Below are 17,006 nucleotides of genomic sequence, written 5' to 3' on the forward strand. Positions count from 1 at the left end.
GGCCCTGGACTTTAAATGTACAGTATTCCAGGCTGTCAAATAATTGGATCATCTCCTTCCAGAGTAATTGTAACCAAGCAGTAAGCATGAAGCACATTGATGATAATTTTAAAATAGTTATATAATATTTACCAGAACATAATTTTATTAAATGTGGTGTGTCTAAAGGCTCAATAACAGAATTATTTAAATTAATAGTCTAAGGCTAAACATGGATGCTGATAACCAGATTTTCTGATGAAACCATAATTCTACGAATAAAAATTATATCTCTTGGGGGCACTAAAGACATGCAAACACTGTTACACAACAAGATCTAACAAAAACTTACACTTTACTAATACCATGACCTTTCCTGGTGTCAAAGGCAAACACTTCTGAACAGGCAGAAGCATGAAGTGTATTACAAAACTGCAAAACTAATTGTACACGTAAGATCACCTACGTAGATTATCTGCTGCTGCTGCAGCAATGTTCACAAATGTGGAGTATGCATGTGTTGCTTCCTAATTTAATACCATATAATAATTTAAATTTGTACACAGACAAATGTGGATTGTATTAACATGATTTGTATTATCTTACTTTTATCTATATGTGTGCATTGCCTTGTATATAAATTATAGATTTAATACCTGGTGCCAAAGATGAATACGAAAAAAATACAATAAATACAATTTAAATCACTTTACTAATATTGATCCCCAAAGTGTTTTGTTTGGCGTATTTTAATTGTGGTGCTTTCAAAGTTCTTACAGTTTAAGTAACTTTCCTTAATATCTCTAAAAACACTTTCATAGTGGACTAAAGAAACCAGTATGGCATTTGCTAACTTGACTAACATAAGAACAAAAATAACAAGCAGAAAATATCTACATGGAAGGATAATCTTAGGTCACAAGTCAATAGTAATCTAAAAAGTGTCCTGAAACTGAATATAGACTTCATATCATTTGCATGATCTTTACTGTTACAAAACTTTCAGGAATGAACCCAGGATGTGAGACATATCTCAAACATCTTAAGGTAAAAGAGTAAAAAAGTTATTTTTCCACAATTTTTATTAACCATCACATATCTTTAACATATTCTCATATTTATATAAAAAAACCTCTCGCAATGCTCAATTTAATTTTTGAAAATTGTCTGTACTGATAAACCACTGAACAATAATTTAATATCGAAAAATTTCTGTAGTAGTAATGTGGAAAGGACACATACACACAATATCTTCCTTTCTTAAACAGCAATGTACTTTTAAGGTTTGACACACACACACACACACACACACACACACACACACACACACACACACACACACACACACACAGTAGTCTTTTCAGTAAACGTGTATTTGCACAAAGATTCACACAGTGTTACAGTTCATCATGTTTTGGACCAGAGAACTCATCATGAGATATGAGGCCATTCTTGTCCTTGTCTTCGTGTTGGAATATTTCATCAACAAGTTTGTCATGGTCCTCTAGCATGCGTTTCACTTCTTCACTGTCTCCTCCTTCTTCAGCTGCTACCATTTGTTTCTTCAGGTATTCGCTGACCTACAACAAAGCCACGTATAATATATTAAATGAAGACAAAGTGAAACACTAGTTGCAGAAGAAACATTAATAAAAATTAGTAAATAAGCCAAGCAGTCAAAAGCAAAGAAAAAATAAAAGTGTGTAAGTTTACATTATTAAACTTGTCTACGTATCTACTGCAAATGGGTATCTAATATTCCGCAATTCTACCTGATATTTGGACTGTTTGACGTAAAAAGTGACTTTTTGCATTTCCCAGTTTCCAATTTCAAACTCATTGATTTGAAATTAGAGAAAGTTATCTTCTAATAAAAACTTGGATCTATATACCTCAAATTTTGCAATGCATCATCATCATCATCATCATCATCATCATCATCATCATCATCATCATCATCATCATCATCATCATCATCATCTCATCGTGGCATAAGGTTGAATTCCACAGAGAACTATTTTCCTTTTACATATACTGCTTGTTACTACTATATATCTGATTGTGAGACATCATCCTGAATTTTCAAAATATCTGTCTTAATGTTGAAAACTACTTCCCTGGTTATTCTATCCAGCAAGTGTTTATTTGTTGAAAGATTAAATCTTTCCCTTTTTTACTTTCCAGAGAAACTTGCACTAAGTTCATACCTCCAGCCTACCAAACTACATATACAAGGGTTAAGTCAACTATTATCTGCAATTTGGTTATATTTTTGTTAATTTTGTTATTACTGTCATTTTACATTGATGACACATGCTTTGTTTATTTGTTGTCATATCTTTGCAATTTTCAAGCTCCTAGGTTGGTTTTGTTATCGCTGCTGTGCTGTTGATCATGGCTGCTCTGCTGTCTATTTGTACCAAAGAAAAGCAATGTTCAGTGATCCATTTTTTGTGGTCAGAAGGCATATCAGGTGCCAAAAATCATTGAAGACTTTTAGTACAGCACAGGAACAGTGCTTTGTCACAACCGAGTTTCTACTAATGGATTGAAAATTCCGAAATGGTCACACAAGTGTTATGCACGATGAAGGAGCCAAACGATCGTTTACTGCCACAAATGAAAAAACCATTGAGCGTTCATGTGAAATGATTCTTTTGGATGGACAATTAACTTTTGACAAAGTAGCACATCGTCTGCAAATTAGTCACGGTTCTGCCTACAAAATCATCCTCAACAGGCTTGTGTTTCATAAAGTTTGTGCAAGATGGGTCCCAAAACAACTCGCAAAGTTGCATAAACAAACGTGCTTCGAAATCTGCAAAATACACTTGGATCTCTATGGTGACGAAGGGGACAATTACTTAGACAGGATCATTACTGGTGACAAAACACGGATCCATCATTATGAGCCGGAGAGTAAATGGCAGAGTATGGAATGGAAACATCCAAATATGCCGTGCAAGAAAAACTTCCAAGACCCAACCATCCGCAGGAAAACTGATGCTTACAGTTTTTTGGGACACATAAGGTCCAGTAATGGAACATTATGGGGAAAGGCGCACAACAATAAACAGTGTACATTACAGTGAGCTGCTTACTGCCAGGCTAAAGCCTGTAATTTGACACAAATGTCCAGGATTGCTGTCAAAAGGTATTGTGTTGGTGCACGACAATGCCCGTCCACATACTGCTGCCCACACTGCTGAAACGCCCCAGAAACTCAAATTTGAAGAATTTGAAATCCTCCATAGTGTTCTCAATCTTGCCCCTTCTGACTATCACTTGTTTGGTTCACTCAAACAGGCATCAACGGGCCGTCGATTTGCCTCTGACGAAGCAGTGAAAGAAGTGGTGCAATCCTGGCTCGCACCTCAACCGAGAACCTTCTTTTCGGAGGGCATCAGGAAGCTTGTACTATGATGGACCAAGACCATTGAAACACAAGGAGACTATGTCGAAAAATGATGTTCTTGTAAGTTTCCTATTTGATTACAATAAAATTTATAACTGCTTTGCAGGTAATAATTGACTTACCCTCATAGTTTGGGATCTTTACAACTTTTGAACAAGTGAGCCGAAGAACTGCTTTGGTACAAGAATCAGCTATTATGCTTATTTCGAATAAATAGTTTCAAGTTCCTCTGACTAAAACAGAGGTAAGTCTTGAGCAACCATCATCATCATCATCATCATAATCATCATAATCATCATAATCATCATAATCATCATAATCATCATAATCATCATAATCATCATAATCATCACAACCAAATACTATCTGCACAAGAAGGTAGACCACTTATATTTTGCAGATGCGTAAAAAACTGCTGAACACACATTGTATGCAATCTCTAATTTCATATCTATGTATGTATCTACATCCAAAATTACATAATGCAAACAGAAAATGAACTGTGGCAAAACTACACTGATTAGCAGTTCATTTTCTCATGTGCCTTAACAAGAAGGGATCATAGCTTGCAGTATCACTTACCTCATCTTTTGAAAGATTGTCGTCTTTATCAGCATCTATTTCCCTGAAGATATTCACAGCGTGACCTGCATCAGCATTGTTCTGCTGCCCCTAGGGTTTGATAGAGTTGCTAATTTTGAGGTCCCACTCATGTTATTTGTTTATTACACAAGTTCATCCCTTAAAACAAACTTGTATCAAGCCAGCACTGTTAGTTCCAATGTTAGTAAAGCTTCAAAAAATCTTTTACTGTGTACCTACATGCAGTATCTATTTTCTGAATTCTGTTAATCCCTTGCCCATATAATCACATGCAGTCTTTACAGATTTTAAGTTTTGTTGTTTTGTTACTTACTTCATCCCTTGAAAGATTCTGGTCCTTGTCTGCATCAATTTCTTTGAAAACATTCACTGGCGGTGGTGAATCTCCAATGCTCAGAAGCTCCACTTCAAATGTCAGTGTTGCACCTGAAACACAGAAATGAATGATGATGAATGTATGAGAAGAAATAGATAGGTGTGCGACACAGAAGTTTGGGTCAGTTCAGAGAGTGAGCTCTGATACGGTAACGTGATCGCTTGTGGTAAGTGGGAAATCAAAGTTAGAGTTCCCATCTGACTTCCCTATGTAGCTTTAGATAGAATTTGTAAATTTAATGGAGTGAAGTTGACAGTCAGGATTTTTTTTTTTAAATTACTGTAAGCATCTGAGACAAAGAGAAAGGAGGCAGTAATTTTAACTGAATGGATCAAAGGCAGTTTCCCTTCACTTGAACAGAAAAATAATACTAACATTTTTTCTAAATTGGTCTATTTTCTCACTTTTCTCCCTACTTTATTATGCCAAACATCTCATCAATAATTGTTTTGCTTTTATGTTCCTTTATAAACCTTACAGGCAAAGGCATTAAACTGGTGTGGTCCTTGCTTTCTACATTGAAATATATAACCTGCAAGCCATGGTGAAAGGTAACTTGTACCACCACCACCACCAATCCCTCCCCCCCCCCCCCCCCCTCCCCGTTATTCCCTCTCCTGTTCCACTCGCAAATGGAGACAGGAAAATGCAAATGTTTTTAAAATTTTTGCAATAGTGTTTCATGAAAGCAACATCATCTTTCCTTCAGGGATTCCCATTTGAGTTGATGAACCATCTCTGTAATATCTGTGTTTTGGCTTAACAAATATAGCACCAAACTTCTGAATTGTTTCGCTGTCCTCTTTTAATAGTGTGTGGTAAGGATAACAAACACTAGCAGCACTCAAGATCAATGGGTCACAATAGTGTTGCCTATTGCTTCATAATTTCATTGCCTAATTTATTTTTTGCTCTCTTTTAAACTCTTGTGGAGTATAAGAATGTCAGATGCTACAAATTAAATAGGAATAAAACAGTAAAGAGTCAAGAACAATAATTTACTGTGGATTGTGACAGTGATACAAGAAATGAGACAGACCTCCACCAAACTTTTACAAACTCAAAAATTAAGTTTAAAATACTTTTGAACAAGCTGTTAGCAACACTATTAAGGTGATAATGTTCTTTGTATGCCAGGAATAAAACTGGTCTCAGAACTTTGTGATGGACAGTGCATATTCCAAACGATCCGAGGAAAAGCCATTACGGTGCCCATGAATATGCTATGTTCGAAACCTTTCCTCTTGTTATTCCCATTTTAACATTTGTAATGTGAGGTACACTGTTATTTATCATTATTAATTTATTTTGTTTCTGGAGTTTTGAATCTGAAATGTTTCTCATAGTTTCTTCAGATGAAGACTGCACAGTCAAATCTCACTTTACTAAAAAATACAGATACGTTTTTAAGGAACTACAGCCAAATTATTACAGATAAAATTGTTTTGTTGGCAGGTTTCTCACTCGTTTAAAAAAAAAAAAAAAAAAAAATCACCGAAAATTAAAATGCATATCTTTCAATTTAGTAAAAATTACTTCTATTTTAAATTTAAGAGATTAAGACTCCGAAGGTATAAACAAAACTGCACCAACAAATTCAATTCATGGTCATCACAGGCAATCTTGTAGAAATCACTGAACAGTTAAATCTTTCTGCTTTGAATTAGGGCAGTTGGGGTTCAACATAAGATTAGAGAAGGGGGAAAAAAAGTCACTGAAATACCCAAGAAGAACACAAAATATAACTAAAAAATTTTGGAATTGTGTTGGCTCTATTCAGCCATATTTGCACATTTTATGTCGCTATTGACCCATGATTCTATGAGAAGTAGCCAAAGCTTTAATTATAATCTCAATCAACAAATAAATAAAAATAGAAAAGTCAGGCTGTGACCATGAAATTTGGCAACATTAATCCTCCTCTACATATTCAGACTTCACTGAGACATTTTTCACAGAAACAAATGACTTGGCAGAGAGCTAGTGTAAAAGCCAGCATTTTGTCTGTTAGGGAAACTATCCACCTCTAAAATGTCGTCATCATCATACTTTAAATGTCTGTGTAATACAATGGTTCTTCACCAGAGGAAAGAGGATAAGGGGGCCACTGGCTGCCATGCAAGTAAAATGAGAGGGTGAGACAAAATCTGACAGCCCAGAGGAGCACCATCTGCGACTGAATCCTGTGCAAAATGACATGGGGTACTGTCGTGGAGCTAAAACACTGCCTTGGTCAGCTTCCCATGACACTACATCTACACAACCTCCTACGGCACTGTCTCGGTATTTCAGAAGCATGCTCGTCTGGCGATTTTCGGCTTACAAGGACCGTCTGTTAGCATCGTGCCATAGCCTGATGATCTGGGTGTTTTTGGCAGCAGTGAATTCACATTTGCCCACCACTCACTCCTTTGTCTCTGAGTCATAACGAAACACCCAGCAATCTTCCAAGATGATCAAATGGTTAAAGAAATCACCTGGAGTGGCACGACACAACTGCAAAGGTTCAACTGCACACTGCTATAGTGGGCTTTATAAGTAGGTGTGAGCTGTTGTGGAACCCAGCAGGTGGCGAGCTTCATGATGTTGTAACATTGTGCAATTCAAGGATGTTTTACAATTTTCCAGTATCAACATGGCCTCCACTTCTTTTACGATTCCCAGTTCACAGACAGATGGTCTGCTTCTACATTGTTGGCTATTTAGCCTTGCACTACTATGCAAGAAGCGTCTACACAAACCAACCACTGTGTCATCCAATAATGCATGTCCACCCAATTCCATTTGCAGTGCTGATTAGCCTTCAAATGCAGATAAGTAATTATATTGTCATGCTTCGACTCTATTCAGTGCCCATTTTGCTTTGGCTTGTGTAGTGGATTGTGATGGTACTGTGTCACAGGGATTTCAATTTGCTCAATACTGACCTGTATCTGCAAACACAAAATTAATTGTTTAACTATTTCTGGAAGTGATAACTGAAATATTATGACTCCCATCAGTACGCAACTTACCTAACTACATATATCACTCACTTATTTTCATAGGAGTCTTATTTACCTCAATCCACTGGTTTTCCCATCTCTTAACTGCTCGCTGAGTGGTCTTTTGTGTAGTTTCCACACTGATAATCTGGGGCACTATCATAAATAAAAACTGATAATATACACTGAGTCTGGACTTTCTGTTTCAGATATGCTGAAAATGTCATTCTGCAAAAGGTTTTGTTTGCCAAAAGCATTACAGCCCATTTTTACTGGTTTCTTTACTTATTTTACTGTCCATCCTGTAGCATTTGTCAGCAGAGATTGCAATTATTTTCCAACTTTCATACAGAAAAAGTGAGGCCAAACTACAACTTCTTGAACTCCATAAAGACGCAAAAGATTTTTTACAGAACAGGAGTCCTAACAATACTGATTACATTTCATTTTAAAAGTTGGTGTGTTCAGTTGTTTCCTTTTTTCCCTTCTGAAATTAGTTCATGTGTTAAAATGTTCTTGACGAAATTGGATGATGTATCTCGTTCAGAGAATAACAGTCTCAGAAAGGTTCAGAATCACTGCATTAAATGCATTGAGTACAAACAGAATGGCAAAACCCGTGTTTCTAATTATGCATGTTGCCTGCTAGCTGGTGCTTATTAACCAGACCTCTTACCATCTGGTTCTCAGGAACATACAGAAGTTTCAATCTGGCTACAGTATGTGAGGTGTTTTCAAAATCCCTCCCCACCTTACAGCTGCACCACACCCTGCATGTGTACTCATTTCTGGCACATGAAGTGGAATCCGGAGATGGAGACAGACAGTCACACAAAGATGGGCTGTATGTGGCTGATTTGATCTACTTAGGTGCTGCACACAAAACTCCAGCACTCATCCCAGTCCTTGCTAAGGCCACTCAGGGTATCTGGAACCACAATTTCATGACTTTCCACAAGAGGCCCTCATTGCAGCAAATCAGAAGTAACATGTCTCTGAAGTCCTCGCATAGTATCCTGTTTTGTTGGTGTTCCTCATTTATTGTGATAGAGCCACTACTGTATCATCTTCCCACACTTTTGTTGGTTTTGGTTGGCCAACCCCTATGAGTGTCCTGCATGTATTACTGCTGTGGCTACTACAACACTGCTTTCCTCCTGTGTGATTTCTAATTCAATAAAAAAACATCCTTTGTCATTGTGTTAAATTTGTTCAACAGCCTTTTCTCTTAATATTAGTGAGACTGTATTATACTGGAAGAAATTCCTGTCACCCTCTATCCGTAGCTACTGTCTAATGCATTCCCCTTCCACCTTATGTGGCATTCTATTACTCCTACTGACTTTCGTTTATTCCAAACAGCTCGAGTAGGAATATCACACTGACCTTTTGACTGGACTGAAGGGTTTCTAGCAAAGAGGACAAAATATGTCTCACTGAAAAGAAATGTCCAGACTTCAAAGTAACATTGGGCATGGCACAGGGAAGTGTCAAGAGGACCATTCCTTTTCACAGGAATTATAAATGACCTAACGAATAACCTCAGAAGTTCCGTAAGGCTTTTTATGGATGATTCTGTTGTATACAGAGAAGTTCCAAATGCTAAAAAATTGAAGCAAAATTCAGGAAAACCTGTAGAGGATTGACACTTTTGCAGGGAGTGGAAATTAACACTCAACATAAATAAATTTAACATATTGCAAATACATAGACAGAAAGACTCATTGTGTGATTATGTGATTGCAACCAGTGGATGCACTTACTTCCAAATGCAGGCTTACAGAGTGATTTGAAGGAGAACAAACACACAAAATTAATAGTGGATGCTGCAGATTGCGGACAGATTCACTGGCAGAATCCTCAGAAATGTAGTCCATCACAAATGAAGTAGCTTGGTAAACACTTGTTCAACCAATAATTTAATACTGATTCCCAGTCTGGGATCCATATTAGACAGGATTCAGAGGAAACAGAAAAAATCCAAAATCTGTAAAGTGTCATGGAGATGTTTAGCCAATTCCAGTGGCAGATGCTACAAGAGGCATTCTGCATCGTGGTGTTTTTTACTGTTGCTGTTTCCACAGAGTAAGACCCTAGATGAGACAGCCAATATATCGCTTCTTCCTTTGTATATCTCATGAAAAGTCCATGAAGATAAAAATACAGACGAACTCACACAGAGGCTTACCATCAACTGTTCTTACCGGGAGGTATTTGTGACTGGAACAGGAAAAGGGGAAGGGGAAAATGACATTGGTACACAAATTAACCTCCACCATATGCCACAGGGATTTCGATTGGAATATAGATGTTCATGCAGATGCAGTTCCATGTTCTGTCAATTAGAATATCATTTCCCTCAGACTTCTACCTGTTGTTGATGTGTCCCAAGAATGGTGAAATTCTTGTAGAGGCTGCACTTTTATTTCTTGTTTAGTTCTCACAGATTCTTCTAGGATTTCCATAATTATTTGGATGTCTCCCTTCTACAGCCAAACTTGCAGATTGGATCCATAACCTGCAATGGCTCGAGAATGGTCTTCTAATTTTGTGATACTTAATAATCTGAGTTAGATCTCTTCTGTCATATTTGCTAATTTGTTAATTATATAAAGTTGTTTCTTTTTTCCCCAGACATGCTGAAGGGGAAGAGAAATTTTATTTCTCATGTAACAGCAACCCCAGTTATCTGATGGCCTCTTGTCATTGTGGCTACTTTTCTTTTATTATTTTTTATTTTTTTCCCCCTCAGATTTCTGCTCTCACAACTTCCCTCTAGGCACTAGGAAAAATATCTTGTGTGGCAATCACAAATTTATTCTCTCCATATCATTCTGAAAGCGTTTGTAGAGTTAGTTTGCCATTATTTCTGGTTTGCATTTTCAATGTCCTTCATCAGCAGCTCGAGGGCAAGATTCGAAGAGACAGGGCTGCAAACAAAGCCTTGCAGACATAATTTGATAAGCTCTTTCTTTATTCGCTTTCTGGGAAGTCAATTTGGCTCTCCTGTCACAACAGAAATATCATAGGCAATTAAAGGGGGCCATTATTCAACTAATGACCCTCACTTTTGATAAGACAGGGAACTATAAATTATCAAATGCTACTGCAAGTCTACCAAAATTCCAATAATTACTGGTGTCCTCTGTCTATCTTTCCATTTCAAAATCCATACTGCTTGGAGTCTATGCCTGAAAGAGTCCTTAAAATTACCAATTGTTCACACCAAAGTTTTCTTTAAAGTTCCCCATTATGAAGTTCCTGACAGACTTAAGCTGTGTCTCACTCCCGGACCATGTTAAGAATCAGTGCACACACTGTTACAGAGTGAAAAATTATTCTGTAATATTCCCGATTGCATTTTGGAGGCGTATTGGCTGACATGGCTTCTCTCTTACTTGATCATTATCCTCTCAGATTTTCAGATGGACCACATCCACTGTCTTCGAAAGACCTGGTACTTTTCTTTAAAGTAGGTACTCGTTATGTAACTGTGAGGTATGGCCCGACTATGTCTCAGAACCTCTGCTTTTATTCCATCATGACCTGGATCCTCATTCTTCTTCAGTGTCAAAATGGCCGTAGATACACTGTTAAAAATAATCGAAAGATGTATCAAAGCCCAGTTGGTCAATTATTTTGATAGAGGCGATACCTGTAGTCTTATTGCATAGCTTGAGATCTCTACTTTCAACACAGACAACAATTAAAATCATTTGCCATCTATTTGCTAGGTTATGCAATATATTGCCAGATGACCCCTCAGATGGACATGAGTAACCATGTCCCAGTGTTTTCTATGAGGTACTCTGATGTCAGTTGTCATTTTTTGGATGTCGTTTTCAACCAAGCACATGGAATGCTATGTCTTAATGCAATGCAAGTGCCGAACGCTATGTGTTTGAGCCAAAAAGGATAGACTTTCAGTCATGTTGCTGCTTATGTCAATCCCTCTCCATTTGTCACCCATAAGTTGTGGACACACAGACAGGACAATACACAAGTTGATGTGGAAGAGTTTGCTGATGCATTACAGCCCTATGGGAAAACCATCTGGACACTTCTGTGTTGTGGCGTTGTACAGATACCCCAGAGCAGATATATACGGGGGTGGCCCTGGCGCCATAGACTTATACAGAGTACGCCATGTAGGAATCGGGCAGTGATAAATTGCTCATAGAAGGCACATATGTTATTAAAGCTCTCTTAAGTCCAATGAAAAGCAGACAAGATGGTGGGATGATTGTTTCCACTTTGTTTTCGACATCAGTCTCACATTTCAGTTTATTTTATCCAAATGATAGAGAATGTAATCACATTTTGTTGTGTACTTACTTTGTGAAAGATAAAGGTATAATTCGGTAACATACGCAGTCTTCAATTATTGCCGAGTGGAGTATTGGAGATGGCAAAAGTAATGTTCCCTCAATTCTTTCGAGCAGAGTATCTTTTCAGGAAAAGGAATGACTGTAGAGGCATTACTGCATGGTATTTTGTCACCACATCTCGTTCTCGCAGCTGTCTGGAAGCAGCATGCCGTTAAAGGTGGTATGCCAAAAGTGGAAGAGCACTCACCTCCTGGGATGACTGCACCCGCCCCACGGTCGCCGTACGCCAGCTCAGGTGGGATAACGAGGCGGCGGCGCTCGCCAACGCACATGTCCACCAGGCCCTGGTCCCAGCCCTTGATCACCTGCCCCACGCCCAGCTGGAACGAGAACGGCTGGTCCCGGTCGTGGCTGCAACATACAGAAATCCCAGACATTCTCACTTACTGCCATCTTACATGGATCGTGCTGTGGGAGGCGGTGGGGAAGGGGGAGGGGGAGGGGGGGAGGTTAAGATGGCATGGGATCTGCAGCAGGGATGTACTGTGGGGGCCTATTCAGCAATGTGCACTCATTTTACGAAACACTTACCTTGTATGATTTGATAACTAAACAGATTGCTTCAGGAGGAGTTCCATATAGCATGTGTCCAATTTTAACTGGTTACACAGATACAGCTAGTTATGTAGGTAGAGTGTTTCGTGAGGTGGTACTCCAGTTTCTGTGGATTTATTTACTGACTGTCAGATTTATTTTGATATCAGGTTGTGCTTCAGTTTATATTACTGTATTATACAACTGTGATTGTCATTTGTAGTATAATTTTATATTTGATTAGTGCATATGTTGGTTGCATTTTTGTTTTGCGAGCTTGTACTCCGGTTGCTGCACGCTTGTTTACCAGTTGTCATTTTTCGTGTTTGATTTACTATTGTTATTTGATTTTATATACTGTCATTTTCTCATTTGTACATAGTGTGTGGGGCTGTGGACGATAGAAAATGGAGGGCCATGAGGAAGAATCTGACACGTTCTTCTGTTTGAGTTCAATAGAGGGATGACAGCAACAGAGCCAGCCAGAAACATTTGTGCCATTATGGGGATAATGCCATTGGGCAGAGCACGAAAGAAAATTGTTTTCTCATTTTAATGAGGATCGTTTTTGCAAATTCAGGGAGAATTTTATCATTAATCCTCAATCATCCACAAGAATGTACTCGAGAACTGTCAAATATGTGGAACTGTGATCATTCCACCATTGTCCGAAATTTGCATGCAATGGGTAAGACTCCAAAATCAGGTACACGGGTATCGCATGCTTTAAGTCAAAATCACAAAAATCAGCAGGTTGCCATATGTGCACATCTGCTTGGTCATCATCAATTGGCTCGTGAACACCAGTGACCATTCCTAATCTCCTATTCACTCTGGTAAAAAGAAATTGTGTCTTTGAACTAACATATGGAAAAGAAATAAAATAGTTGAGCCCAAACAAAGCAGCAACTCCCTTACAAAAACTTGGGCGCATCCACGAAAAAGAATATTACGCATCTCATGCAACAGTGATGGTGTTGTGTACTTCAAACTGTTTCCCCAAGGTGTAACCATCACTGCTGACATTATTTTATTGTTAACAACTGAAACATCTTTCAGACACAAACCAAGAACAATGACCAGGAAGACAGTAATGTTACTCAATGATAATGCCCACTCCCCACTCGCATTCTGCTAGATTGACAAGGAAAACTATGCAGGAGTTGGTTTGGGAAGTCATTCTGCACCCACCTCATTCATCTGACTTTCAGCTGATTTCAGCTTTTCCACACTCAAACAATGTCTGCAAAGAACTTCCTTTCCGGATGAAAATGCACCTCGAATATGGCTTGACAAGTTCTTCACTTCAAAACCACGTGATTTCTACATTAGCAGAGTCGAAAAGTTACACTAGTGTTGGCAGACTGTTGTAAATAGTGAATGAGAATATATAATTGATGACTGAAGTATCTGTTGTGTACATCTGTTGTGCTTATTAAACTTACGGAAAAATACTGCGAACTTATTCACCAAACCAATAATATAGTGTTTACAAGTGGTGAGATGCCGACATGGTATGGTGTACAGGTTTTGGAATGGAAATGCAGCGTCTTGCAGATAGTTTGCTAGACAATGCCCTAATGTCTTCATAAAACTGCTCAGGACTGGTGTAGTGCCCAGAAGTCATATTTTAACTGAACACGTAAAAGAACAGGGTTTGGAAGTAACACGGTTTCACATACAAGGCAACAGTGGACATTATTAGGTATGCATGGCCTCTATTCTAATAATTTTCACGGGATGCAACACATTTGAGGAGTAGATGAAGGCAAATGATCAGGAATTTTGTTGTTTGCTGTGCATGCATGCCTGAAGGAACAGGTACTGCAGCGGGTGCAGCTGTTATGAAAGAGGTATATACTGGCAGTTGCAAATAAGGACAACCATCGACTGTATAATGGAATGACGTCAATACAAATTTGTGCCGGACAGAAACTCTAACCCAGATTTCCCGCTTCTCACGAGCTGGGATTGCCTAATGGTAAGGCGACAGCTCGTGATAAGCGGCAGATCCTGGTTAGAGTCTCCGTCTGGCGCAAATTATTTTCATTCCATTATAAACCTGATGGTTGCCCAAATTCGTTAACTGCGAATACATTTCGTGTACCAGTAACAGCCTTAACTCGCATCAGTAGTCCAACAAAAACCCACATGCATTTATGCAGTCATTTCCAGGAACACTTGTTTGTAGGAGTGTGGTATGGTATGATATTACATTTGATGGAACCTGTTGGTGTTACCAGACCCTCTTCCAGGGCCTCGTTATGTAGACTTAAAACGTGCTGCTACCATTACTGCAAGCAATTCCCTTGGAGACAAGAATGGCATGTTCTTCCAGCCCATTTTATTCATCAGGTGATACATAATCGAAACCTAACATTCCCTGGAATATGGATAACGACAAATTGACAAGTTTTTGGCCACCCAGGTCTGTGGACCTCACCCCATTTAAATTTTTGTCTCAGGGGATTGTTTAATTGCGAAACCTACAAGGAGGTAAACGCAAAAGAAAAATTTGTCGTCTGGATTAAAAATAGCCCTGCACTCATTAAAAAACGCCAAGCCGACCTCAGAAGAGGTTGCATGTGGTGTTCTCAAGTGAATTCAGAAGCGCATTTTTATTTGGAATTTATGAAATATCAATTCTGAACTTAAATCATTCGCCTTCACTTATCTGTGAGTATTTGTTTGGCTTTCGTTCTAACAACTGTATTGCTGTAAGCAATAAAAACTGAACACGTTTCTTGCATTGTTTTACTCGACTTAGTCTGTATTCCTCCTGCAACATCCTTTACGTTATAGGTTTATTCACTATTGAGGAGGTGTTTTCACAAAAAATGGTAATCTGGGGTAACAACTTAATCATAATTACATAACTACACTAGTGAGCCGCCAGTGAACACGAGTCCCTCATACCAAAATACAAAGAAAATATCCCAAAACAACCTTCAAAATTTTGCTGGACTCACCATGTCAATTAGGACCGGCAATGCAAGACCTCTGAATAAAAATTCCTGAGGTTACTGAGTGTAAGCATCTCAACAAGCGCGAAAGCCGCAATCTGCAAGAATTTTTGCCCCGATCTGTGACTCGGATGAAACCTGGATCCATCATTACACACTAGAGTTGTAAAGGCAGTCAAAACAATGTATAAGTTTTTTGTATGAATCCCAAGGAGTAATCCTCATACTTGAAGGGGAAAAACGCAGGACCATGACTAGACCTTATTATGCTTCATTGTTGGACCGTTTGTGACTTGCGATGGCTGAAGAAATATAGCTGGCACGCAAAAAAGTGCTCTTTCAACAGGATAATGCATCATCCTACCACATCAGCGATAACAGCAGAGTGCGGGAACTGGGCTTTAAATTGGTTCCTCAAGCACCCTATTCACCAGACTTAACCCCAAATGACTTCTTCCTGATCCGTAACTTGAAGCTTTGGCTTGCTCGGAAGAAATTTTCATCAAGTGGGAGGAGATGATTGCAGTCAATAAGTATTTTGCAGAGTTCTACAGAACCTATTTTTACGATGGAATGAAAACGCTGGAGGATCACTGGACCAAATGTACATCCCTCAAAGGGGTCTACATAGAGAAGTAAAGTGGGTTGTTTACCAAACAAAGATTTCTTTTTCTTTTTTATTAGATCTCTTATAAACCATCCTCGTATATAGGCGAGGAGTGTCTTGTTTTCTTCAAATAATTGCACGACTAGTTGCAGAATGAAATGCCGGCTGTCTCTGAAACGTCACTTTCGTCTGTGGCTAGGAGCTTCACCGGCGAGCGTCGCGTGTAGTCACATCCACGGCCGCGGCTATGGCCAGAAAACACAACACTCAGAGCAATGTGGCGCGCGAGAGAAGTTCCGGAACTTCATGCTCCCCGTATTTGGTTGGAAACTTTTACTGCCGAACCCGGATTACTTCTCTGCTCGTCTACGCTATGAAATCACCATATTGTTCGCCAGCCTAGCTTTGACCGTGTTAAACTTCACAACTTCAAAACGAATAGTCGAAAGCCATGTAGCTACCCCACTACTATCAGAAAATTTCGAGGTGCGACCATTGAATTATGACTTCGAATTTTTAATAGGAAAACTCTTAAAACTTTTAAAGTAAAACAAACGTTAACATTCTACATCTGTATTCTTCGTGTCTACACACTTATTTCTCAAATAGTCACCCTAGCAACGAACACGTTTCTCCCAACAAGAAACCAGTTTATTGATATTGTCACTGCAGAATGTTTGACTATGTTCACGGAGCCGTACCCTCAGCTCTGATTGTACAGGTCCGCGAGCATGCAGAAGCGCCGCAATACGACTTGGCATGGACTCGACTAATGTATGGAGTAGTGCTGGAGAGAATTGACACCCTCAATACTGCAGGACTGTCCATAAATACGTAAGAGTACGATGGGGAGACTATCTCTTCTGAACAGCACGTTGCAAGGCCTCCCAGATATGCCCAACAATGTTCGTGTCCTGTGAGTTTGGTGGTCAGCGGAAGTGTATAAACTCAGAAGAGTGTTCCTGGAGCTACTCTGTAGTAATTCTGGAGGTGTGGGGGTGTCGCATCGTCCTGCTGGAATTCTCAAGGTCCGTCGGAATGCACAATGGACATGAATGGATGCAGGCGATCAGACAGGATGCATACGTACGTGTCACCTGTCAGAGTCGTATCTAGAAGTTCAAGGGGCCCATATCACTCCAACTGAACACGCCACA

The 17,006-nt window shown here is 39.1% G+C and overlaps 1 protein-coding gene across 2 annotated transcripts in view; it reads right to left on the minus strand.

Moving 5' to 3' along the window:
* Positions 1-1,043: 1,043 nt before the first annotated feature.
* LOC126266930 (FK506-binding protein 2) overlaps positions 1,044-17,006 on the minus strand; it is a 134,973-nt gene continuing 119,010 nt past the window's right edge. The window contains exons 2-5 of one of the 2 annotated variants that reach the window (XM_049971621.1): positions 11,933-12,096; positions 4,311-4,423; positions 3,977-4,066; positions 1,044-1,559 (exon numbers count right to left, since the gene is read on the minus strand). In XM_049971621.1, the coding sequence (XP_049827578.1) occupies positions 1,377-1,559; positions 3,977-4,066; positions 4,311-4,423; positions 11,933-12,096 (550 nt within the window). In that variant the 3' untranslated portion in view covers positions 1,044-1,376. The remainder of the gene's footprint in view (positions 1,560-3,976; positions 4,067-4,310; positions 4,424-11,932; positions 12,097-17,006) is intronic. The other variant, XM_049971622.1, reaches the window with a different exon arrangement.

This window comes from Schistocerca gregaria, chromosome 4 (assembly GCF_023897955.1).
Source record: "Schistocerca gregaria isolate iqSchGreg1 chromosome 4, iqSchGreg1.2, whole genome shotgun sequence".
NCBI lineage: Eukaryota > Metazoa > Arthropoda > Insecta > Orthoptera > Acrididae > Schistocerca > Schistocerca gregaria.